At 44.7% G+C, this 26,612-nt stretch overlaps 1 protein-coding gene across 4 annotated transcripts in view; it reads right to left on the reverse strand.

Annotated features, from left to right (window-relative positions):
* The window catches only part of AJAP1 (adherens junctions associated protein 1), a 235,316-nt gene that overhangs the window by 45,171 nt on the left and 163,533 nt on the right, over positions 1–26,612 (reverse strand). For all 4 annotated transcript variants that reach the window (XM_075279811.1, XM_075279810.1, XM_075279813.1 and 1 more), the window contains one exon: positions 10,982–11,069. In XM_075279811.1, the coding sequence (XP_075135912.1) occupies positions 10,982–11,069 (88 nt within the window). The remainder of the gene's footprint in view (positions 1–10,981; positions 11,070–26,612) is intronic.

Genomic DNA, 26,612 nt, shown 5'->3' on the forward strand with positions numbered 1-26,612 from the left:
TTGTGACTATGAGACAGGGATATCTGTACAGGCAGGGATAGCTAGGGATAACCTTTATTTAGGGGGGAATGTTATTAAAAATAACTTTTTGGGGCTCTATCGGGTGTGTAATTGTGATTTTTGTGAGATAAACTTTTTCCCATAGGGATGCATTGGCCAGCGCTGATTGGCCGAATTCCGTACTCTGGCCAATCAGTGCTGGCCAATGCATTCTATTAGCTTGATGAAGCAGAGTGTGCACAAGGGTTCAAGCGCACCCTCGGCTCTGATGTAGCAGAGCCGAGGCTGCACAAGGGTTCAAGCGCACCCTCGGCTCTGATGTAGGAGAGCCGAGGGTGCACTTGAACCCTTGTGCACCCTCAGCTCTGCTACATCAGAGCCGAGGGTGCGCTTGAACCCTTGTGCACACTCTGCTTCATCAAGCTAATAGAATGCATTGGCCAGCGCTGATTGGCCAATGTATTCTATTAGCCTGATGAAGTAGAGCTGAATGTGTGTGCTAAGCACACACATTCAGCTCTACTTCATCGGGCTAATAGAATGCATTGGCCAGCGCTGATTGGCCAGAGTACGGAACTCGACCAATCAGCGCTGGCTCTGCTGGAGGAGGCGGAGTCTAAGATCGCTCCACACCAGTCTCCATTCAGGTCCGACCTTAGACTCCGCCTCCTCCGGCAGAGCCAGCGCTGATTGGCCGAAGGCTGGCCAATGCATTCCTATGCGAATGCAGAGACTTAGCAGTGCTGAGTCAGTTTTGCTCAACTACACATCTGATGCACACTCGGCACTGCTACATCAGATGTAGCAATCTGATGTAGCAGAGCCGAGGGTGCACTAGAACCCCTGTGCAAACTCAGTTCACGCTAATAGAATGCATTGGCCAGCGCTGATTGGCCAATGCATTCTATTAGCCCGATGAAGTAGAGCTGAATGTGTGTGCTAAGCACACACATTCAGCACTGCTTCATCACGCCAATACAATGCATTAGCCAGTGCTGATTGGCCAGAGTACGGAATTCGGCCAATCAGCGCTGGCTCTGCTGGAGGAGGCGGAGTCTAAGGTCGGACCTGAATGGAGACTGGTGTGGAGCGATCTTAGACTCCGCCTCCTCCAGCAGAGCCAGCGCTGATTGGTCGAGTTCCGTACTCTGGCCAATCAGCGCTGGCCAATGCATTCTATTAGCCCGATGAAGTAGAGCTGAATGTGTGTGCTTAGCACACACATTCAGCTCTACTTCATCAGGCTAATAGAATACATTGGCCAATCAGCGCTGGCCAATGCATTCTATTAGCTTGATGAAGCAGAGTGTGCACAAGGGTTCAAGCGCACCCTCGGCTCTGATGTAGCAGAGCTGAGGGTGCACAAGGGTTCAAGTGCACCCTCGGCTCGCCTACATCAGAGCCGAGGGTGCGCTTGAACCCTTGTGCACACTCTGCTTCATCAAGCTAATAGAATGCATTGGCCAGCACTGATTGGCCAGAGTACGGAATTCGGCCAATCAGCGCTGGCCAATGCATTCTATTAGCCCGATGAAGTAGAGCTGAATGTGTGTGCTAAGAACACACATTCAGCACTGCTTCATCACGCCAATACAATGCATTAGCCAGTGCTGATTGGCCACAGTACGGAATTCGGCCAATCAGCGCTGGCTCTGCTGGAGGAGGCGGAGTCTAAGATCGCTCCACACCAGTCTCCATTCAGGTCCGACCTTAGACTCCGCCTCCTCCAGCAGAGCCAGCGCTGATTGGCCGAATTCCGTACTCTGGCCAATCAGCACTGGCTAATGCATTGTATTGGCGTGATGAAGCAGTGCTGAATGTGTGTGCTTAGCACACACATTCAGCTCTACTTCATCGGGCTAATAGAATGCATTGGCCAGCGCTGATTGGCCAGAGTACGGAATTCGGCCAATCAGCGCTGGCTCTGCTGGAGGAGGCGGAGTCTAAGATCGCTCCACACCAGTCTCCATTCAGGTCCGACCTTAGACTCCGCCTCCTCCAGCAGAGCCAGCGCTGATTGGTCGAGTTCCGTACTCTGGCCAATCAGCACTGGCCAATGCATTTCTATGGGGAAAAGTTAGCTTGCGAAAATCGCAAACTGACAGGGATTTCCATGAAATAAAGTGACTTTTATGCCCCCAGACATGCTTCCCCTGCTGTCCCACTGTCATTCCAGGGTGTTGGTATCATTTCCTGGGGTGTCATAGTGGACTTGGTGACCCTCCAGACACGAATTTGGGTTTCCCCCTTAACGAGTTTATGTTCCCCATAGACTATAATGGGGTTCGAAACCCATTCGAACACTCGAACAGTGAGCGGCTGTTCGAATCGAATTTCGAACCTCGAACATTTTAGTGTTCGCTCATCTCTATGTATGAGGAATCGGTGCTGTCGGATTATCCTGATCAGCTTTGATGAAGAGGTAAATTCTAGACTGGACACGGGTAATAGGGTACATGTAGTATATCTGAATTTTTCAAAGGTGTTTGATACTGTACCACATAAAAGGTTTGTACGTAAACTGAGAATACTGGGAATAAGGGAAACTGAATAAAGAATGATAGCTCCCTGAGTAAGTCTATCAAGTGTACAAACCTCAACAAAGTCAACGTAAACCAAGGGTACGGGAAAGAGTAGGAAAAGAGGTCGGCAAAAGATGTGTAATAGTTGTAAACATAACTCTTATTTGTGATATTAATATCAAATCATCTCTTAATAATATAAGTATAAAATAATTAACCCCTTCTCCCCGCCACAGGCATTTATTAATAACCTGATAGAGATAGGCTTACAGAGAAGACCCTCTATATTGTCAGATGATACAAAGCTCTTAACACTGAGGAGGGTAGTAGAATATTACAGAGGGATTTAGGGAAGCTGAAAGCCTGGGCGGGAAATGGCAGATGAGTTTTATTGTGAGTAAATGTAAAATTATGCACCTGAGCCATGAAAGCAAGTGTTACAATTATGTACTAAATAATAAGACACTGAGTAAGACGACTGCTGAAAAGACTTGGGAATACCGGTAGACAGAAAACTTCATTTTAGCAACCAGAAATAGGAAAATAAAATTGGTTTGGATCTTGAAATGAGAAGGCACAAAAAGTACTTTAAGAAAACTTTACTGACTTGTTATAGCTGAAATTTCTCCATCCATTACCCACTATGAAATAGATATATAGTAACAAATATATAGATAGATAGATAGATAGATAGATAGATAGATAGATAGAGTGTAAGCCGATGGCTGGTCAGGTAATGGAGGGGGTGGTACATCTCACCCAGGCTACTCAGGTGGGTGAGGTGAGAAAACTTCAGAAGGAATGTTTGTTCTCAGCAGACAACTTTCGTCTGCTGAGCAGTTTGGTAAATGCTCAGTACTGGGCTGGATTTTTAGGAATGGCAGGTAGGTTGGTAGTGGGACCTGCCATTCTACCCCCCTCCAGTTCACACTTAGGGGATGTTCTGGCAGCGACTCAGCTACAGAGAGTCTCCTTGTCAAGGAGGCTTAAGAAGCCAGCTCCAGCAGCAACACTTTGGCAGAGCTTGGCTGGAGTGCCAAACAGAGAGGTCATTTTTTTGGAGCTGTGTCCTGAATTATTCTACTGGTTTTGGATTTCTGTTATCCTAGGTGAGGTAACCTATTCTATGTTTAGTTAGAGCCTAGCCGGGCAGGGATTTATTTTTGTATTGTTTCCTTTTGTTACTGTACAATATTTTTGAGTGAAAATAAAACTCTACCTTTGTTTTGGACTAAAGGGCCTGGACTTGTGTGTCTATGCCACCCCACCTAGCAACCTAACTGGTATGTTAACGGAAAAATATAAAGGTTTTGGTTTCTGGAATATGGGAAAAAAAAGTAATTAAGGCACAAATTAGGTTATCCATCAAGAGGATGATAATACTAATATGTATATTACTACTACCAATATACTACTACTACTACTGCTACTACTACTACCACTACTACTATTACTATACTGCTACCAATATACTACTACTACTGCTACTACTACTACTACTACTACTACTACTACTACTACCACTACTACTATTACTATACTGCTACCAATATACTACTACTACTGCTACTACTACTACTACTACTACTACTACCACTACTACTATTACTATACTGCTACCAATATACTACTACTACTGCTACTACTACTACTACTACTACTACTACTATTACTACTACTACTGCTGCTACTACTACTGTATACTACTACTACTCCTACTAATATGTATACTACTACTACCAATGCTATTTTAAAAAAAATTAATAATTTTATTATAATAAAAAAAAAAATCAGAAAAACCATATGGACACACACCTTAGGTAAATTCTGACGATAATAATTGTAATAATGATGCTATTTATTTTCCCTGCATGTTTATTATTTTACTCTATATAAAATTGATGTGCGGCTTAAGTTCACATTGTAAGGAAAATGCATTGCGTGACAAATACAGCAGCCAGTTTTCCTATTTAGAAGTCTGTAAAGTAAAGCTGCGGAGATGTCTTGGCAATGTGACATCTGTTGGCAATTATGCCATTATCATCCTTTATAACGCTCCAGCTTCCTGCTCTTCCTGTTTCCTGTTGCTTGTCTGTTGTTTACTTCGCTGCGCAGTGCAATAGATTTATGTATTATTTGGATAATTCACTAGAGTGTGACCTTCACTTGCTCCATCATTGTCTTGCTCCCTTCATTTTACTATAGATTGATCCCATGGCTCCTGACCACTGATTGTTTCCTGCTCCTCTGACCATCGGCTCTGACCTGATTCTACTTGTTTGCTTCCTTTTCCTGACTGTGCTTATTACTCCTGCTGCAGTAATCAGCACCTGCCATGATCTGTGTCCATCGCTTCAATAGCTGCAGATAAAGGCATAGAGTCAGTCACCTCTGCCAAAAATACTGGGTGAACAACGCTTTATTCACCGGCATACAAGAAAGCAAACAAAGAATTAACAAGGTGACAGATGCAGCAGTGAAAAAGCGCTAATATAGGGCAGTCAACAATAAACAGGGACTCTATAAACTACTGTATATAGGAATCATTGAAATAAAGCTTAGTTTTACTGAAAAACTCCAAACTAGGGTTGAGCCGATCTTGAGATTTCAAGATTGATGTTAAAATCCTATTTCCGATCATTTTCCAGCCGATCTCGATCCCGATCTCGATCGTGAAATTTGCTCGATCGCCGATCGGAATCCGATCTTTTCTGATCCCGATCTTCAACCCTAGTCAATGATTTTCTATGGGAAAAGTCACTTTTAGGGTTGAGCCGATCTTGAGATAACCTCCGATCTCGATCCCACTGGAAAAGATCGGGTCGGAATTCTGATCTCGATCGTGAAATTTACTCGATTGCTGATCGGAATCGCGATCGCTCAACCCTACTCCACACCCATAAAGTCCAGGACGCTCAGGCTAGTGGGGCTATTTGATGGGGGACTAGTGCTTTATTGCTATTTCAGTTTTCTCTTTGTCTCCAGCGAAACTAAACTATATAGGAATCATTTACATAAAGTTTCGTTTTGCCCAAAAACTCCTCACCTAGGAAGATCTAGGAAGCAGAGATGCGTGAAATTGTTCCGCAAGGAAGCTAACACTGTAGAGCCGCTTAGCTTTTCTTTGTCACTAGTGAAGATTGTCCTGCTTGCTTGGGCTAGCTCAAGAGTAGGTGGGCTTTGGGGGCCCTTTCTACAGTACTCTGCACTTGACTGGGAAAGAATAGGGTAGGCGTAACTAGGAATGGCAAGGCCCCATGGCAAGCTTTTCACATTGCCCTTCCCCCACATGAGCCCTCAGAGTATAATAATCGGAGACCCAGGAGAGGATACAAACATAAAAAACACTGTTACATACTTCTCCTGTGCTCCAGCGAACTCCCTGCTGATGTTGGACCTCTTCAATGATGGACCAGACGCCACATGAGTCGGGGCATGCGTCGCGACACATAAGGATGCAAGCCCGGAACATGTGACGTCTGGGACGTCACACATGTAGACCTGCAGTCATCCGGAGCTAGAAGAGGTAAGTAACAGTGTTTTTTATGTTCCCTCACCTCCCCTGGGCCTCCGATCATTATACTCAGGGGTCTGAAAAGACCCTCAAGTAGAATGATCGATATTTGTGGGGTTTGTGGGCCTGTGGCCTCACTTGCCAATCCTGGTTCCTGCTCACAGCCACCTCCACCAGTGCAAGCATTTATGAGAAGGAGCCGGGATCGGTAAGTAAATATGGCCTGTTACCTGCTGGAGTTATTACTATTAAGAAAAATTAAATCCACAGTAGTAGCAGCTGTCACAGGTCCATCTAATTTACCACGGTAGTTATGTCCTTGCCCTATCACCAGTAGATTCCAAAAAAATAATTGCTATTCAAGGCTAGGCTCTGTACCTCACGTAGCCCCATCTTTTATCTATCAATTTTTCATGAAGGAGATAACAGCAAAAGCCCGGACATAGAAGTATTGTTGTATTTGGCCCCACAGATGGAGAGTTTCAACATAGACTATCACTCCACTCTATCATCTATCACCATGTGTTCCACGTTCTCGATTAATTCTAAGGTGCCCATATACATACAATCATTGGATACAATCTAACAAATCAATGTTTTGGATGACTGATATTTTAGCTGTCGTCATCTGAACAGAAGAGGCCGTATTCAAAAATTTTGTCCAGTAGATGCTAGTCGATGAAATCTCTTTCCATGAAGGACCATTCCCAGAAGATCCCCAGATAATTTGTTCTTTGTCCGTTGTTACTGAACCTGTATGGTCAGATTAAACCTATGTAACAGCCAATATGACTATGTCAGTAGAAGGATCATTCACCAGATGATAGTTAATTCAACAACTGTTCAACCACCAACCTACTTCCATGGAATGTGTATGGCCAAGTACAGACTGTAGAAAATGGGGCAGATGACTACAAGATGAAGCCACATACAGGAACTCTATATAACTATGGAGTCACCTACAGTATGTCATCATAAGAGTTGTATACAGAAAATGGCAGGACATTTTTAATAATTTTTTGAATAAATTTGCATTATAGAGCTTTGTAACGTGAAGCCTCATGATAATCCCACCGTAGACCCATTCCATTCCATCGTCCTATATAGAAGGAAGTCAGAAAATCCAAATTTAATTTTTAATTCTCTAAAATTATAGTCAATTTTGATATTCATTTACAAAAAAACCTTTTCCTTTGTTCCCAACTAATGTTATACAAACTTCTACATTTTTTTAAGGAACTCTAGTCTCCAGGCCTTCCAGACATTGTAAGAAAACCGCGGTCTATAATTACTGTAACGTTATGTTTATTCATGTTTGCAAAAATACTGCAATTTCCAATAAAAAGCTCCACAGGTTGTCTTCGAGAACACTGTTGAGGAAAACGATAATTTATTTTTCCCTACAGTATTTTTGCAAAATCAAAGAGCTTATTTAAGGATGCGTAAAAAGGAAGAAAAAGAAATGGATTGGAGAAAATTAAATCCCAGATGGATCTGAATGTGCACATGAATTACTTTATATTATATTCTAGGCGAGGTAAAACCCTGTACCGTAACGAGGTTGTCCTACAACTTAATCCAAGAAAGGTAGAGTACATGGATACATGGATATCGGCAAATGATGGCACCACTTCTCCTTGTGATGGTTAAATCCTACACTGTACGCAGTCCATTTCATGGTACAACTGAGAAATATAGGGAGTCACAGAACTGGCAGTTATGATTGGGCCCCTAAACCCAGGTACCCATAGAACCAACTCTCCACATTACTGCTGGTTGGGTACAGCACTCTGTAATTAATCTGCCTAGTTATAGAGAGGACTGTGAAGCCATTCAGTTACCGCTGTTCCTCTGTAACTCTTCTTGTCACTCATCTGTAATTAGTGCAGGGAAGAAACAAGAATTTACAGGCACTACAAGATTGGAGCCTGGAGAGGTGAGTAACTACTGAACCCCAGGTATGCAACATCCACCTTTCCCCTGCCCACCTACTAGGAATATTAAAATAAGCCCCCTCACAAGCCTAGACCACTAGTGACACTATAATTTACCCAATCACTACCCTAGAAAACTACTTATACTGACTTTAATTTCCATTGCTTTAGACCATGAAGTATACAGACCTTAATCCTTTTACTACCCTAGACTACTGGCTATACTGACATTAACCCGTTCAATGCCCTAGACCACTAGGCATAATGGCATCAACTTCTTTGCTGCCCTAGCCTGGTTAATGTAAGTATATTGCCTTAAAATGGCAAGTATACTTACATGAACATCTTCTACTAGGACTAGTACACATCTCACTGCTGGCACTGTATGTTAATATTTATTCTATATAGTTCAGAATTTCCTGGCTTAGAGGGAACAGAACCCAAGTCCCTAACTGTCCTGATACTAGTCACAAAGGCTTAGAGGAGAAACTGCCAGGAATGTAGCTAAAATGTATGTGCCAGCTGACTGTGACTGGTATTAACAGTCATGGGCCACTCCCCTCTGAATAGAGTTCAAGGTACTAATGCTGACATACAAAGCCATCCACAACCTGTTCCCTCTATATATCTCCAACCTAATCTCCTGCTACCTGCCCACATGTAACCTGCCTCACACATCTGTCTCCAAGATGTCTCCCGTACATCCCCCATACTCTGGAACTCCTTACCAAGACACATAAGACTGACCCCCACAATCACAGGCTTCAAGAAGGCCCTGAAGACTCACCTATTCAGGAAGGCCTACAACCTCCAATAACACTAGTCACCACACCTCCATGCAGGGTTTTTCTGTCTGCTTGAGAAGTCAGGCATCTTCACTTGCGGACAGGAAAGGACGGGCACGGAGTGCAAAAGAACGCACCCGATGCCCATTGAAATAAATGACAGGTGTCACGGACACAGCTAGTGTCCGCTCCTAGTGTCCGTGACAGATTTTGAGCGGACACTACCTGTCGGACACCGACGGTAGTGTGAACGCCCCCTAAGACATATGCAGAATACAAGTGTTTACTAAAGCAGATACCTAAATGTGAGGAGAATGAGCAACCATTTGTAAATCTATACTGCAGAGAAAATAATCCCTTATAACTGGATACAACAGTGGCGCAACTACTGCCATAGGGGGCCCCTGCTGCGTTTTTCTTTTTATTCTTTATTTACATACCAATCTCTGTTCCTGCTCAGGAGGGCAGAAGGGGTCAGCTGTAAGCAGGAGCAGAGATTTCATAAATAAGGCTGTGCGTCTGTGATAAAGCATTTGTTAGGCGAACCCTGCAGGATTAGTCTTGCGAGGTTCGCCCAGCGGTTCCATTCAGACCAAATATGTTCAAACTAAAAGTGCTATTATTATTCGCTGTGGTTTCATTAGACCCCAGAATATAATGATCAGAAGCCAAGGAGAGGTGAGAAAATTAAAAAAAAATATGCTACTCATTTAAGAGGGCCAAAGACAGCAGGGAGTTTGGCCTGGAGCCCAGGAGAGGTAAGTAACACTTGTTTTTATGCTTGGACCTACAAGCATTATACTCTAGTGGTGAACCCCAAAAATTTCGGGTTATGCTGAACCCAAAATTTTTGCAATATTTGCAACAAAAACCATAGTTGACAGTGTGGTACATTATACTGTGTAGAGGGGCTATTATGGGACATTATACTGTGTGGAGGGGCCTCTATAGGACATTATACTGTTTGGACGAGCCAGTATGGGATATTATACTGTGTGAATGAGCTCTTATAGGACATTATATTGTAGGGAGGGGCCAATATTGGACATTATACTGTTTGCATTGCAGGGGCCACTATGGGATATTATACTGTGTGGAGGGGCCGCGATCGGACATTATACTGTTTGCAGGGGCCACTATGGGATATCATACTGTGTGAAGGGCTCCTATGGGACATTATACTGTGTGGAGGGGCCAATATTGGACATTATACTGGTTGGAGGGGCCGATACAGGATATTATACTGTGTGAAGGGGTCGCTATACTGTGTGGAGGGACCAATATGGGATATTATACTGTGTGAAGGCCGCTATGTGACATTTTACTATGTGAAGGGGCCACTATGGGACAATATACTGTGTGCAGGGGCCAATATGGGACATTATACTGTTTGCAGGGGCCAATATGGGACATTATACTCTGTGGAGGCCACTATGGGACATTATATCGTGTGAAGGGGCAGCTATGGAACATTTTACTGTGTGCACGGGCCGCTATGAGACATTATAATGTGTGAAAGGAAAATACTGTAGGGGGGGGGGGGTCTACAAGTCAAAAGCTTGATATGGGGCCAATCTTTGCTAGGTATCCCCTTGAGAGACACATCTATTTAGAAAATCCATGTAATGAGGCAAACAATGCATGCAGTCAGATAGTCAGCCTCCTGTGTATATAGAGATCAATGTAAAAAAAAAAGCTTGATTCATTCCTATTGGGTTTTATTGATAGACCAAAAGTATGGAATAATGAATTTTTGTGTTCTTCAAAAACCAGACAGAAACGGGTATGGGTTTTTTTCACACTGATCTATAAGTAAACAAAAGTTTTTCGCATCCATTAAATTGATCTGCTAAACAAATCCAAACAAATGATGTGAATGTACCTTTAGTTTCATAGCAGTTTGTTTTACAACCTCAAGCTCAAGTACCGTATTTCCCAAGTGTGTACAGAAATAGTCTAACTATACGAGCCTTGAATATGATAAATTTGGGCAGCATGCTGGTAAATATAGCAAAAAAACCCTTCAATAAGTGTAAAAACTAACTATGATCACCACCGTCCAATGCCTACTTGAAGTTTTAAAGCTCAAGTGTGACCTTAGACTACACGAAGATGATACCCCTGGCCCAATCCCACTGTACTGCATATGCATTATACATCTAGAACATGCTCCCAATTACTTCCTTGCATAATATTGAGTGGAAAATGAGTAGAAGTCATCCTTACCAATTTTTCAAGACGAGTGTTGTTATCAAGGCTGCAATGACCATGATTAGGGAGACAGTGATGGTAATAATCTGGTGTACTGCTAGACCTGTACAGAGAAGCAGAGACAGAAGCAAAAGCCATGTGATATATGAGCGAAAAAAACAAAGTCAATAACAGGTAATAAAGTAGCAGGAAATGCAATTAAGATGTGGAAAAGCTCTATCAATGCTCCCATAGGATGCCATAGATAGGTCCAGCCTGGTCCATGTTGGTGAAGTGGGACAGGAGCATTGTCTGTTTATGTTCTAATGGATTTGTTGGCAATATATTGGGACATTAATTACACTAGGTCTATAGAATGTAGTAACAATATATTGCAATTCATTACTTAAAAACACACTAAGTGCATATGGATTTTCAATAAGAGTAGGAAAATAGGCGACTGCCAAATTTTTGTCGTATACCCAACAATCACCAGCCCAGCGCTTCATACACAATAGATGGTTCTTCTCATGTAAGTCTTATGTGTATTTCTGATGAAGGACACCATTCCTCAACTATTATAGCAACACTGAAGTGATCTTTGTTGATGGCATCCAAGTTCATTTCTCAACAGTATCACAAATAATTTTCCAAGTAATCCTGAAGGCCTAGAATAAAAGACTACACATACACGCCTCTGTATTTTGGCAGTGATCCACTGAAAAGTTTCCTTTAAGGTACCTGGTTTTTGTTGGTCTTCCACCCACTCGTGAAAATGTTAGCCAACCCGTGAGTGACAGATGATGCTGCGTTTCAATGGAGCATTGTCTGGTCAACCAATGATCGGCAACATTGCTCACATGGTTGAAGGTCAGGGAGACTGAAGACCCAAAGGTAGAATCAGGGGTGAACCTACTCCTTTCGCCGCCCGAGGCGAACTACAGAAAGCCGCCCCCCCAAGGAGGAGGGGGCAGAGAGGGTGGAGCAGAGGGGGCGGGGAGGAGCGCAAAGGGGCGGGTGAAGCAAGGGGCGGGGCTTAGCGGCGTTCACCGGCAGACAGCAAGCAGGGAGAGGACCGGCTCTCTGCCTGAGCGTGAGGGGAGGCTGCTGGAGCAGCGCTCCTTCAACGGCCTCCCCAATCCACCGCTTGGTGCTAAGCCAGTCCAGGACAGCTTGTCCTGGACTGGCTTAGGTAAGCCAAAATGCTGCCCTCCCTGGGGCCCTAACATAGCGCCGCCTGAAGCGGTCGCTTCAGGTCGCCTCATGGGAGGTGCGGCACTGGGTAGAATGAGAACAAGACCCACTTCCTGCTACACTGCACCAAATACTCAGCTGTGAGAGCTGTCTACTTCCAAAGACTCTCTGCCCACATCCCAGACTTCATATCTGCAGACGAGAAGAGGAAACTCTACATCCTACTGGGAGAAGAAGAGGCCACTGTGGAGATCGCTGCCCGATACATGTCCAGCTGTCACCAAACAAGAGGAAGATGAGACCCCACGGACTGTTATACCCCAAACCACCCACCCCACCCTCCCATATAGCGGCCACCAACTAAGAGGAAACTGAGACTTCACGGACTGTTATACCCCAAATCAAGGATAAAGAGGCTTCAGGAAGAATTAACACGATAAATTGTACCATAAGATCTGCTATTGTAAGATCTGCTTTGTATTTCTACAGATTAATTGCACAGATTAATAGACTTTCTCGATTTCTAGTAAATCATAGAATATTATGTACAATGGTTATCTGATCTGGAGGAGCTGATCAGGCTCTTTTTCTGTTCACCCCCTTGCACACAGACACACACACTGACATTTACTGTAAAATCTCTGCTTAATCTGATTTATGGCCACAGAAGTGTCATGTTTATGAAGAGGGGAGAAGAGTGACACTAGGTTCACATTAATTTTGCATCTCCTTTGTTCAGATCCATCGGGGGACCCCAACAACAGAGAGGCAGACGGCTAAAACAATGGTTACACACCGAGTCTAGCAGACCCCATTGACTATAACAGGGTCTGTCGGGTGTCCGTTGTTTTTAAACTGAAACCTCCTTTTTCTACCACCAATTTTTAGCTAACTTTGGCACAGGTGTGAATGTAGACTTAGAAGGGAGAGGAACATAGGCACAGAGAGAAGCATTCATAAGGGGGCCACACAGTGGCTCAGTGGTTAGCACTGCAGCGTTGCAGCGCTGGAGTCCTGGTGTTCAAATCCCCCCTAAGGGCAAAAAAAACATCTGCAAGGAGTTTGTATGTTCTCCCCGTGTTTGCATGGATTTCCATCACATATTTCAAAGACATACTGATAGGGAATAATGGACTATGTGAGGCTCACAATCTACATTAAAAAAAAAAAAAAAAAAAAGAGAGAAGCATTCATACTAAGTGCTTTATACACAAGTTCAGTACTATCTTCTATAGCAAGGGTCAGCAACCTTTGGCACTCCAGCTGCTGTGAAATTACAACTCCCAACATGCTCCATTAACTTCTATGGGAGTTCCAAGAACAGTAGAGCAAGTATGCATGCTGGGAGTTTTAGTTTTACAACAGCTGGAGTGCGGAAGGTTGCCTACCTCTGATCTATAGCCATAACATCATCCTGCTGTTGCTTGGAGTGAGTAAGACATAGTTAGGGAGCAGATTCTCCTCTACTGTCTGTGCACTTTTCTACAGCAGACATTATAGCAGCTAGTCTCCCCCCACCAGCTCAGAAGAGACCCCAGAGTATAATGCAGCGGCCATTTTATTTTGCCCAAGACAAATTTCGTTTCATAAACAAGTGAACAATTCGGAATATTTGGCTCGAACCCGGTTGATACAAACAGATTTCCTATTTCTAGTCTTAATACAAAAGCCAAAAAAAAGTTATACTTTACATTCCTAGTCTTTAGAGCGGACATAAACCACAAGTCCTTCTTCACTGTCCATACAGACAGAGAGGAAGTATATAGTGTTTCTTGCAGAAGAAGAGGAATTGCATAAAGGGGTTCTCAGGCCCCAAATATATATTTGACCCTGATGACCTATCTGCTAACCTTAGACAAGACAAGTACTGTAAATCTTCTCCATTATTTCTCTTCTGCACGCGTACCTTTTGATTGAAATTAACAAAAGTTCCATATGAAACCCTATATAGGCGACATTCCTTTTGTGCGCAGGTACATATACGCGTCTATGGCGTCACAATTGCATCAAATCGTGTATCAGGCTCATCCAGGTCGTGGTATATTCTCCCCTAACATAGAGAAATAAATCTCTGTCAAGGAGATTTTCTATGATATGCAAATCCATAGCTGTAATCCAATTGTGAAGTAGAATTACACAAAGACGCCGAGTGTCCTAAACATTTTGTAGAATCTACTTTCCAATTTAAAAGGCATCAATTCGGCGGCGATGATGAAAGCTCGGAATAGCTCATCCACAAATTGACTCTCAAGCCTTTTTTCTCTCTTTCTTTCTCTCGTTCATTGGCTCATCTATCGGCTGCTTGGGTAAGTACAGTAGATGAACATGGGCTGGCATATTTCATTTTCTCCTCTAGTGCCATATGCTATTATAAGACGCCTCATCACTGACATGATCTTATGGAAATTCTCTAATGTTCACGATTCTAATAAAACATCTCTGAGAACATTGAGTTTGGTCTCTATCTCTAAAATCATTTCTACAGGCTCTTCTTATGACTGGCATAATATTGAGGAAAGTCATAGCGAGAGCTGAAAAAAAGGAAAAAGTCATTTACTGCTGATATAAAGGCTTCTAAAAAGGATGAAAATATGCCATTAGAATTGTATGGCTTATGTAACCCATATTGTAAAGCAATATTGACTCTGGGCAGCATGGTGGCTCAGTGGTTAGCACTGGTGTCCTGGGTTCAAATCCAGCCAAGGACAACATCTGCAAGGAGCTTATATGTTCATCATGAGATTCCCCCGGGTACTCCGATTTCGTCCCTTTCTAAAGCCACTGATAGGGAATTTAGACTATGAGCCTTATATGGGACAGTGTTGACAATGTCTGTAATTTGGAATGTGGTGGAACTATATAAGTAATAAGTGTATTTTGACATCATCATATGGGTGCTGCAAATGTGTCCCATAGACTCGATTAGGCCACCAATCTATGTTATCAAAAGTAAGTAGAGTAGTGCCCATCATGTAAGCAATGCTAGGTGCTATGCACTCTGGGAACAGCTGATCTGCGTGGGATCTGACAGTTAGGTTTTCCATTTTCTTGCTATTGATGATCTGTACCCAGAATAGATCATCAATAAGAGATCAGAGGTGTCAACCGGGGCTCCCACTGATCAGCTGTTTGAAAGGACCGCTGCACTGTGACCTCTTCCCTGTTTACATCATCTGTTTTTATAGAGATTGTGCATAATATTCACTTCTATAGGATCATAGTATAATTATTTAGCATGGCTTCTACAAAATATTTGGAGTGCAATCATTATTAGGTAAATAGTGAAGGGGTCACGGCACTTGCACAAGCCTTTAAACAACTAATCAAAGTGGTCCCAGGTTTTGGACCTCCACTTATTCTCCTGTGCATAGGCCATGCAAGGTAACTGGAATAACAATTTAAAGGTGTTATTGATTGAGAAGTCCTCACTCTAGGTTCATGACACCAACCAGGGAAAACCTGATTGCTGTCTCCCTGACATCACTGACAGCAGGGATCGGCACTGCCTGGAGAGTTTAGTGCAGTGACCTCTGCGGGGAGCTGGCATCTCAAGCTGACCATAGGCCCCTCCGGGTCTAGTTGCTACACCCCTGTTCTACAGTCAGAGGAAATATTACTTCTCGGAATGACTGGTGCTCCTCTGAAGAAGCTTTTCTTTCCCCTAACAATAAGACAATCTGAATAATTCTTAAAACAAAACTCTGCATCTTAGTGAGACGTAAGCGGGAGACTGAACAGCTGCACATAGTCTTCTGACCTTTTTGGATTAATTAATCATTTTCTCAACTTCACGAGCAGTCGCTGAAAGCTCTTCTATTTATTTCCAGCCTTTTGCATCTAACACGGTTCATTATTTTGCTGCTGCAATATTTTTTAAAGGGAATATATCATAAAACCAAATCTAATTTATTATTCACACAACCATAATAAATGTGTGTGTCCTAAGAAACAGAGTCATCATCTTCAATTTCCTGAGTAGCCGCACAACCTGTGACCTTACCGTGCTATGTTCAGAACCGATTCAATTTCCATCATAAATTGGGATAAGAGTAATTGTGTGACATCATTGCACTTACTGTAGTTGGCGCGTGTAAGAAAATGACTTAAGTGAAGGGGTTTGAAAGGAAAATGGCTTTACTGGAAAAATATTTTTATGATGATTCTTTATTTTTGCACACAGTGTAATGGCTTTGGTAAAAGGGTTGTACGGCATTAGAAAAACTTGACAGCTTTTTATCATAAACAGAACTGCACTTGCCCATAGGTTAGAGCTTAGCCCAATTTATTCATTGCAATACCAACTATAATCCATGGTCCAGCATGACAATGTACATGTAAAAAATAAAGTAAGGCCTCGTTCACATCTGTGCTTGGATTCTGTCCAGGGAGTCCGCATGAGGACCCTCCCGAACGGAATACCGAGCGCAACTGCAAGCGGTGTGCCAGTGAAAGCACAAGGACTCCATAGACTATAATGACTTGCCGCCAGATCTACGCAGGGATCATGCGGACAGGGAAGTAGTTCACAATCTACTTTCCTGTCCGCATGTTTCTTGCGGGCAGTGTGTGACAAGCACAAACTGTAGGGGGCGTAACTAGGAATGCCAGGGCACCATGGCAAACTTTTGACATCGGACCTCCCCCTAACTGACCCCCCCTCCCTGAAGACCCTGACTGACCGACTCTCTCCCCGCATTCCCGCATGCACTATTATGCTCCATAATGGCCCCTGCACACAGTATTATGCCACACAATGGCCCCTGTACACAGTCTGATGACCCATAGTGGCCTCTGCACACAGTCTGATGGGACATAAGGATGCAAGCCCGGCCCACGTGACATCTGGGTTGTCACCAAGTAAGCCTGAAGCCCTCAGGAGCCAGGAGAGGTAAGTAATGTTTTTTTATGTTCCCTCGTCTTCTCTGGGTCTCTTATCATTATACTTGCAACGGCCCATTAAAAAAAAAAATAATAATAATCTGTAGAGGTAGTTACACCACTGGGTATAGCTAGGGGAGAGGGCAATTGGAACATGTGCCCCAGGTGCTGAATGGCAGGAGAATGCCAACAAGTCTCTTTTATGTATTTAGATACAGAATAATGGGAATGAAATGGACGCCTGCCCTTGGTGACGGAAAGCCTAGCTACAACTCTGTGAACTGTATACAGAAACAAATGGTTTGTGCACTGTCTGTCTGGAAAGTTATAGAAACAACATAAAAATAATTAAATAAGAATTTTTCTTCTGCTACAAACTTTTATTGAATCTAAATACATGATATATCCTCTATAACATGCCTCAAGATGGGAAGAATATGCAAATCTGACTTCCATGATGTAATTAGGATGCCAGTGCCTCAAGTATGCACACCAATAGAGGGCGCTGACTGAGAATGTGCAAGTCTGTCTTCCATGATGTAATTAGGAAGACAGAGTCTCAGTCAAGCAAGCCTATAGAGGGCGCTCCCTTTAACATCATGCCGACCTTCTCATGGAAGTCAGATTTGCATATTTTTCCGATGTTCCTTTGCAGTGGAGCGCTCATGGCTTAATAAGACTCCACACACCTATATGGTGGTCTCTCCCTATGGAGTGACGATATCCCTTAACCATGCCTCAAGATGTTAATCCTACCTCTAAGCCTAGATTTCTCTATAGCAATGGTCTCTACCTTTGGGCCCCAACTGTTACCAAATCACAACACACATCATGCCCTGAAAGCCTGCAGCTAGATAGACTACTACTCTATAGGAATGTTCACAGATACCGGGACCCACATGGCGAAAAGTCCAGTGGAACTCCAACTATACATTAATTATATCCTCCCTTAGGCCTCCTTCATATTATAGTGTTATAGTTATGGTATAATGTGTTATAGTGTTTGTGTTATGGGCAGAACCCGTAAAAAAATGGCTTAAAATACTAGGGTTGGCCACCAGGGACGGACATCCCCTTTACTAGCAACGCTTCTAAGTGTATAATTCATCACAATTGTAAATTTCAGATGGTGACAACCCGCAATGTTCATTTGTGTCTAGGCAAGCAATAACGAATGCATGTTTACATTTCATTCAAGGTTTATCTTTCTTAACTCATAAGACTTGTGGATGTGCGCACAATGCATGGCTGTTCAAGTGAAGACAACAATTAATTTCCAATCAGCGCTAATTGCGAGACTGAGAATTCTTGTCGAAACTTTATCCAAATGAGTCAATTTATTCTGAGATAGCGATTAAAAGTAGATTTATCAGTAACATTAAGATTCACCGGAAAACATCATAGGATGCAGTAGTTGGTGTTTTGTTTGTGTACTGTCAAAAACAAAAGATTTTCTAAAGTTAGTGACTGCGCAGCGACAAAAATACAAAACGTCTTAAAGTGAAACTCCATGGAAATGTTTACAATTGGTATAATGGATATAGGGTCAGAGAGCGTAACAGGGACATCCAATCCTCCTTGACGGGCAAAACAACACCCACTGCTCTGACATCACTTCCTGCTATGCAGCTATTGGCTGAAGTTGTAACTTATAGACTTCCTGTTCTGTCAGCCCTTGCATGCATGTTGCACATAATATTAGCAATGCTATTACCAGTTAAATTCAACATAGATATAAAGGGTCAGTGTCTACCATATAGACACTATACCATATATCCGACGCTAAATGTAATTCTCAGAGGTCACCATTCTAAACCTAACCATGGCCTTATTGGTATATATACGCATAGAATCAGTGGCGTAACTACCATAGAGGCAGCGGAGGCGGCTACCACAGGGTCCGGGCCATTAGGGGTCCGGTGACAGCTGCTACCGCTGCGTTTTTTTGTTTTTCTTTGATAGGCTGTTACGGGCCCTATTCACTTGCCGATCCTGGCTGGGTCGGGATCGGTAAGTGACACCACGGGCCCCACAAAGACTATCATTACACTCGGGGTCTTTGCAGTCCCCCGAGTATAATGATCGGAGGCTCGGGAGAGGTAAGGGAATGTAAAAATCACTGTTCCTTACCTCTCCACAATCCTGCCAGGCCTCCGTCCTACTTGTCTGACGTCTCTGACGTCACATGAACCCAGCCTGCTTCCCTGGTCATGTGATGTCCGTCATAGAAGAGGGCCGACAGCGGACAAGACAGCGTAGGAGCCGGGGGACAGGTAAGTAACAGTAATTTTTTATGATTTTATTCCCTGAAAAGACCCCAGAGTATAATAATTGTTTATGGGTGTCCACTATGGGCTATAATTCTGTGTGCAGGGGCCAGTAAGGGACATAATATGGTGTGCAGGGGACACTATGGGCTATAATACTGTGTGCGGGGCCACTATGGGGGATAATACTGTGTGTAGGGGCCACTGTGGGGCATACTAGTATGTGCAGGGGCCACTATGGGCTATAATACTGTGTGCAGGGGACACTATGGGCTATAATACTGTTTGCAGGGGCCACTATGGGGGATAATACTGTGTACAGGGGACACCATGGGCTATAATACTGTGTGCAGGGAACACTATGGGCTATAATACTGTGTGGAGGGGCCACTATGGGGGATAATACTGTGTGCAGGGGACACCATGGGCTATAATACTGTGTGCAGGGCCACTATGGGACATAATACTATGTGCAGGGCTTACTAAGGGACATAATAGAGTGCGGAGGAGGGAGTCGGTCGAGGTCTTCGCTCTGTGTCGGTTGGGGGGGGGGCATGTCAAAAGTTCGCCACAGGGCCCCGCCATTCCTACTTACGCCTCTGCATAGAATGTAAAAGGCTACATTTTTATGGAAGCTGAAACTCCAACTTCCCACAACTTTGAGTTTGCTACAGTTGTGTTTGATATTAAATGGTCCCAATGAATGATCTGTCCATAGGATGTCATTCATTTGAGATTCATAGGGGTCAACACGATAAGCTGAATCAATGGGTTTTAAAGCTGACCGCCAGGAAGCCATCCCCTGTCCAGTTTTGCCGGGAATTAGGATGTAAGCCTGGCGGAATGACACAGGGTGGACACGGACGCAAGTGTGAATGCCCCTGATCGGTGCAAGGCTAGGCATCGGATCCCCAGCGATGTCAAATTAATGACCTATCCCAAGATCAGGTCATTCATTTTAAGTCTTGGACAACCTCTTTATGTTATGTCAGTCCAGGTAGCTGCAACGGGGCTAAGGGATACCAGTAGGGAATCTCGCCCTGCACTACTCCCACTAGCTATCCCGGTCCCTGCCTCACGGGTGTGGGTCGGCTGTACTCAGGCTAAGCCTGACCCCGACAGCTCCTCTCTCACTGATTCCGTAGGCCTAGAGGGAAGTGGGAGAAGGAATGCCCTATAAGACCTCTAGGGACTGGAGACTAAAGGGGGTCACCCCTAACGAACAAGTGAAGCTGCTACTGACAGGGACTGACAAGGGTGTGCGCTGACTAATAACACAAGCAGCACACAGGAAAAATGTGGGAAAGGTTCCCCAAATCAATATGGGAAGGAACTTTACACTAGGAAACAAACACAGGGAAACTGAGTAGAAATCGAAGGATAAGGCAATACACTCACACAGTCAATTATACACAGAGGGAGGATTGGTGAACACAGAAGGGAAAACACACAAACCAACTCGTTCACCCAAACCTCCCAAAAACCAACCACGGAACTTCCTCTATCCAAGATAACCACCTACTCCTCCTGCTAAGGCCTAGCTCTGTAAAAGCGACACTCAGCACAGAACCATGGGAGGCATGGGTTTAAATACAGAGTAGAGACCACTCCTCCCAGGTGCAAATGGGAGGACAGACTAATCAACCAGGAGATAAAGCTGCCTACCATCAGTGCGCACGTGCCAGTCAGAAGGTGTGCACCAATACTCACGACAGGACAACCCCGCAGCGCCAGGATGCCACCCCAGACACTGCGCAGCCAAAAACTCCCCAGGTAAGAAAAATAGAAAGTAAAGAACCTAAATACTCCTAACAGGATCCTCCCCTCAAGGAGAAGACTCCGGATTCTCTAGGAGCATCCTTCTTCGGGAACTCCTTGTGGAATTTCTCCACGAGTCTGGGGGCTGACATATCCGACTCCAGGACCCAAGAATTATCCTCAGGACCGTATCCCTTCCATGCCACCAGATACCGTAGCTTCCCCTGAACATATTTGCTATCCAGAACTCGGGATATCTCATACTCCCCGGACTCAGAAACTGGTGGAACCTTAACTGGAGACGTTCCCTTCTTGGCCTTCTTTAACAAGGAGACATGGAAGACCCGGTTTATCTTCCACCTTTTAGGTAGTTGCAGCTGCGCCGCCACTTCATTTACCATCTTGATGATCTTAAAAGGACCCACAAACCTGGGACCCAGCTTCTTGCTAGGAACCTTCAACCTGATATTCTTGGTGGACAACCAAACCATCTCACCAGGGAAGAACTGCAACTCTCCTCTCTTCCGATCCGCCTGGACCTTAGCCTGGTGCGACGCCCGCACCAGATTCTCTCGGATACGGGACCATACCCCTTGCAGCTTTTTAGAAAATAGCTCCTCCTCCGGAACTGGGGAAGAAATGGAAGAAAATACTCCGAAAACAGGATGTCTACCACCGGAGCAAAAAAAAGGTGTGGTACCTGTGGCATTGGAATCATGGTTGTTTAGGGAAAATTCTGCCAGGGGGAGAAAGGCAGCCCAATTATTCTGGTTCTCTCGAACAAAACACCTCAAAAACTGTTCCACATCCTGATTCTTCCTCTCTGTTTGTCCGTTAGACTCTGGGTGAAACCCGGAGGAAAACGACAGTGTAACTCCCAACCTGCTGAAAAAAGCCCGCCAGAATTTAGCCACAAATTGCGGTCCCCTGTCCGAAACGATCTCCTCAGGAAGACCATGCAACCTTACAATTTCTTTAATAAACGCCTCTGATAGTGTCTTGGCACATGGCAGCCTGGAAAACGGGATCAAATGGCACATTTTCGTGAAGCGGTCAACGACTACCCAAATGACCGTGAAACCCTTAGACACCGGAAGGCCCGTGATGAAATCCATAGACAGATGAGTCCAAGGTGCCTTAGGAGGTTCCAATGGATGTAGAAGACCGTGGGGACGGGTATGCGACGCCTTGGCTCTTGCACAGACCGAACAATTTTGAACAAACTGCAAGACCTCCTTACTCCACCCTGGCCACCAAAAATTCCTAGACACCAATCTCATGGTCTCTGAAACCCCCGGGTGACCAGCAAGAACCGACTCGTGACACTCCCTCAGGAGACTTTGTCGGAGAGTAGTTGGGACAAAAAGCTTGTTTCTAGGTATCTTGGAAGGTGCAGCGTGTTGCGCTTCGATCAAGGCCTTCTCCAATTTCGCGCCCAATACTGCTACCACCACTCCATCCCCAAGGATAGTGGCAGGCGTCTCTCGTTCCTCCTCAGTCGACATATACCGGGATAAAGCATCAGCCTTAACATTCTTTGAACCCGGCACACAAGTCACGTTAAAATGGAACCGCGCAAAAAATAGAGCCCATCTGGCCTGCCATGCATTTAATCTCTTCGCCGACCCAAGATAAATCAAATTCTTGTGGTCAGTAAATACCTGGACTGGCCTTCTGGCCCCCTCCAGGAAATGACGCCAATGTTCGAACGCTAGTTTTATTGCCAGTAGTTCCCTATCTCCGATGTCATAATTCCGTTCAGAGGCAGAGAATTTCTTAGAAAAGAAGGCACAGGGATGCGTACCCTCCTCGAACTCCTGAGAAAGTACTGCTCCCACCCCCACTGAGGAGGCATCCACCTCCACTCGGAAGGCCAACCTCTCATCCGGCTGTCTCAAAATGGGAGCGGACGAGAATCGCTTCTTTAGTTCTTCAAACGCAGCTAGCGCCTCTGGCGACCACTTAGCACAGTCAGCCCCCTTCTTAGTCAAGTCCGAGATAGGTTTCACAACCTCAGAAAATCCCTTGATAAACTGGCGATAATAGTTGGAGAACCCCAAGAACCGTTGGACCGCCTTTAGGTTCTCGGGTCGCGGCCACTCCAAGACTGCCCTGACCTTCTCAGGGTCCATCTCGAACCCCTTGTCCGATAGGATATAGCCAAGGAAACATAATTTATTGACCGCGAACACACATTTCTCCAGCTTAGCACTTAATTGGTTAACCCTCAGGAGATCTAAAACCTCTCTCACTCTCTCCCAATGAGTCTCCAAATCCGGGGTGTAAATGAGTATATCGTCCAGATATACCACAACCCCCCTCCCTATGACGGCACTTAGTACATCATTAATAAAATTCTGAAAAAACGCAGGCGCATTGGTTAGACCAAAAGGCATCACAAGATTCTCAAAGTGTCCTAGGGGTGTGTTAAACACTGTTTTCCACTCATCCCCCTTCTTGATTCTCAGCAAGTTATACGCCCCACGTAAATCTATTTTACTAAACCAGCGGGCTCCCGTAATCTGGCTGAATAGATCCAAGATCAACGGAATGGGATAGGGATTCCGCACCGTGATTTTGTTAATCTCCCTAAAATCCAAACAAGGGCGCAACCCTCCATCTTTCTTCTTTACAAAGAAAAACCCCACTGCTACTGGGGACTTAGATGGGCGAATATGCCCCACCTCTAGACTCCCCTCAATATACTCTTTGAGCGCCTCCCTCTCCGGAATAGTGAGATTATACAACCTTGTCTTGGGTAACACTGCATTTGGTAAAAATTTAATCGAGCAATCATAGGTGCGATGTGGTGGTAATGTCTTGGCTGCCCTTTCCTCAAAGACCTCCCTGAACTCACATATTTCTCGAGGCAAATTGTCTATAGACAAAGACATAACGGATATGGGCAGACATCGACCATTACACCCCTGCCCCCAAGAAACTACAGACTCGGTCTCCCAGTTGATAATAGGGTTATGCTGCTTCAGCCAGGGCCACCCCAAAACTACTTGTGCTGGTAACTTAGACAACAAGAACAAGTCAATCTCTTCCCTGTGGCCACCCACAATAAACTCCAAATCCTCCACCTGTTTGGAGATGACAGCTTGCTGTAGAGGGGTCTTATCAATAGCCCACACCGGTATTTGAGACTCCAAGACCAAAGGACTCACCCTTAATTGCTCACAAAACTCTGAGTCAATAAGGTTGACTGCCGAACCACAATCAACCAAAATCCGGCACTTCTGCCCATTTACCCATCCTTCAAGGGTCAACCCGGCAGTCTGAGTACAGGAAATATGCACACCTCCCTCCTTAGTAGGTTTTCTCCCTTTACCCTCAATAGATCTGGGGTTATTACTCTCCTTGGCGAACCATTCTCTGGAGGGGCATACCCTTGCTACATGTCCCATCCCTCCACACACAAAACAGCGTACTGTGCGGGACCCTTCACTCTTGGGTCTTGCACTTCGCACAGTGGCCCCAATCTGCATGGGTTGGTCCCCCGGGTCCTCTCTAAAAACAGAGAATTGAGGAGGGCTAAGCCCCCCAGGACTCTTGTCTCCACGCTCCCGGAGGCGCCGTCCAACTCTAATTGCCAGCTGCATGGCCTCATCTAGATCTCCCGGAACAGGGTGAGAAACTAGATGGTCTTTAACCTGGTCCGAGAGCCCTGCCTCAAACTGACTAAGTAGAGCGGGGTCATTCCAGTGTACTTCTGCTGCCCACCTACGAAACTCTGTGCAATATTTCTCTATAACGTGATCCCCTTGCACCACAAGTCGTAGGTTATACTCAGCCGTGCGTACCCTGTCTGGGTCGTCATACAGTAACCCCATTGTGGAGAAAAACGCCTCTACAGTTAGTAAGCAAGCTGAGTCGGCTGATAACGAATGTGCCCAGATGAGGGGATCATCTCTCAATAAAGTAATAATAATCCCAACTCTCTGTACCTCAGAACCGGAGGAAAACGGCCATAGCCGGAAATACAAAAGACAGTCCTTTTGAAATCGGAAAAAATCTGACCTCTTACCTCGGAAGGGTTCAGGTAAGCTGACTTTTGGCTCCAGAGGTCGACCCACAGGGGCGCTACTTACCTGCCTCTGTATGCCCTCCACCTGAGAGGCTGTGTGTTGAGCCAACTGCTGTACTTGAGATACGCCAGAAGCTTGGATGGCATCCATTTGTAGCTTGATCCCCTCCATCTCAGTGGAAATCTGCTGCACCGCCTGGTACAACTGTTTCAGGTCTGTCATAATGCAAACGAACCTTTTTTTTTTTTTTTTTTTTACCGGCTGAGTGTACTGTTATGTCAGTCCAGGTAGCTGCAACGGGGCTAAGGAATAGCAGTAGGGAATCTCACCCTGTACTACTCCCACTAGCTATCCCGGTCCCTGCCTCATGGGTGTGGGTCGGCTGTACTCAGGCTAAGCCTGACCCCGACAGCTCCTCTCTCACTGATTCCGTAGGCCTAGAGGGAAGTGGGAGAAGGAATGCCCTATAAGACCTCTAGGGACTGGAGACTAAAGGGGGTCACCCCTAACGAACAAGTGAAGCTGCTACTGACAGGGACTGACAAGGGTGTGCGCTGACTAACAACACAAGCAGCACACAGGAAAAATGTGGGAAAGGATATCCCCAAACCAATATGGGAAGGAACCTTACACTAGGAAACAAACACAGGGAAACTGAGTAGAAATCGAAGGATAAGGCAATACACTCACACAGTCAATTATACACAGAGGGAGGATTGGTGAACACAGAAGGGAAAACACACAAACCAACTCGTTCACCCAAACCTCCCAAAAACCAACCACGGAACTTCCTCTATCCCAGAACACCACCTACTCCTCCTGCTAAGGCCTAGCTCTGTAAAAGCGACACTCAGCACAGAACCATGGGAGGCACGGGTTTAAATACAGAGTAGAGACCACTCCTCCCAGGTGCAAATGGGAGGACAGACTAATAAACCAGGAAATAAAGCTGCCTACCAGCAGTGCGCACGTGCCAGTCAGAAGGTGTGCACCAATACTCACGACAGGACAACCCCACAGCGCCAGGATGCCACCCCAGACACTGCGCAGCCAAAAACTCCCCAGGTAAGAAAAATAGAAAGTAAAGAACCTAAATACTCCTAACACTTTAACCCTATGTGACTGACATTTCACTTGAACTGATACATTGTAACAAAGTAAAGAGGCTGTTGCTGAATTAATTCCATAAATGTTCATACGATTTTACACAATAATTCAGTTATCTTAAAAATCAAAGACAGAAAAACTATGTTTCCACCCAAAAGAAAAGATATATCTGAAAGAAGAAATCCATCCATGCTTTTACTATTATAAGGGAGATTTGATTTCTTTTTTTTTCTAATCCTCTGCACCATCCTCTATTGGACCAAAATGATAGAAGTGCGAATGCTGGTGTGAACAATCCCTTACAGAGGAGTGCCTAGAGCAGATAGATTTGTAGCAGTCCCTCGGGTATCAGAATGTTCCCGCTCACCAACAGCAAGCAGACATCTTGAAAGTGGTAAAGAACTGAAATCTATTGGAAAATATCTAATGAGG

This window comes from Leptodactylus fuscus, chromosome 6 (genome assembly GCF_031893055.1).
Source record: "Leptodactylus fuscus isolate aLepFus1 chromosome 6, aLepFus1.hap2, whole genome shotgun sequence".
Taxonomy (NCBI): domain Eukaryota; kingdom Metazoa; phylum Chordata; class Amphibia; order Anura; family Leptodactylidae; genus Leptodactylus; species Leptodactylus fuscus.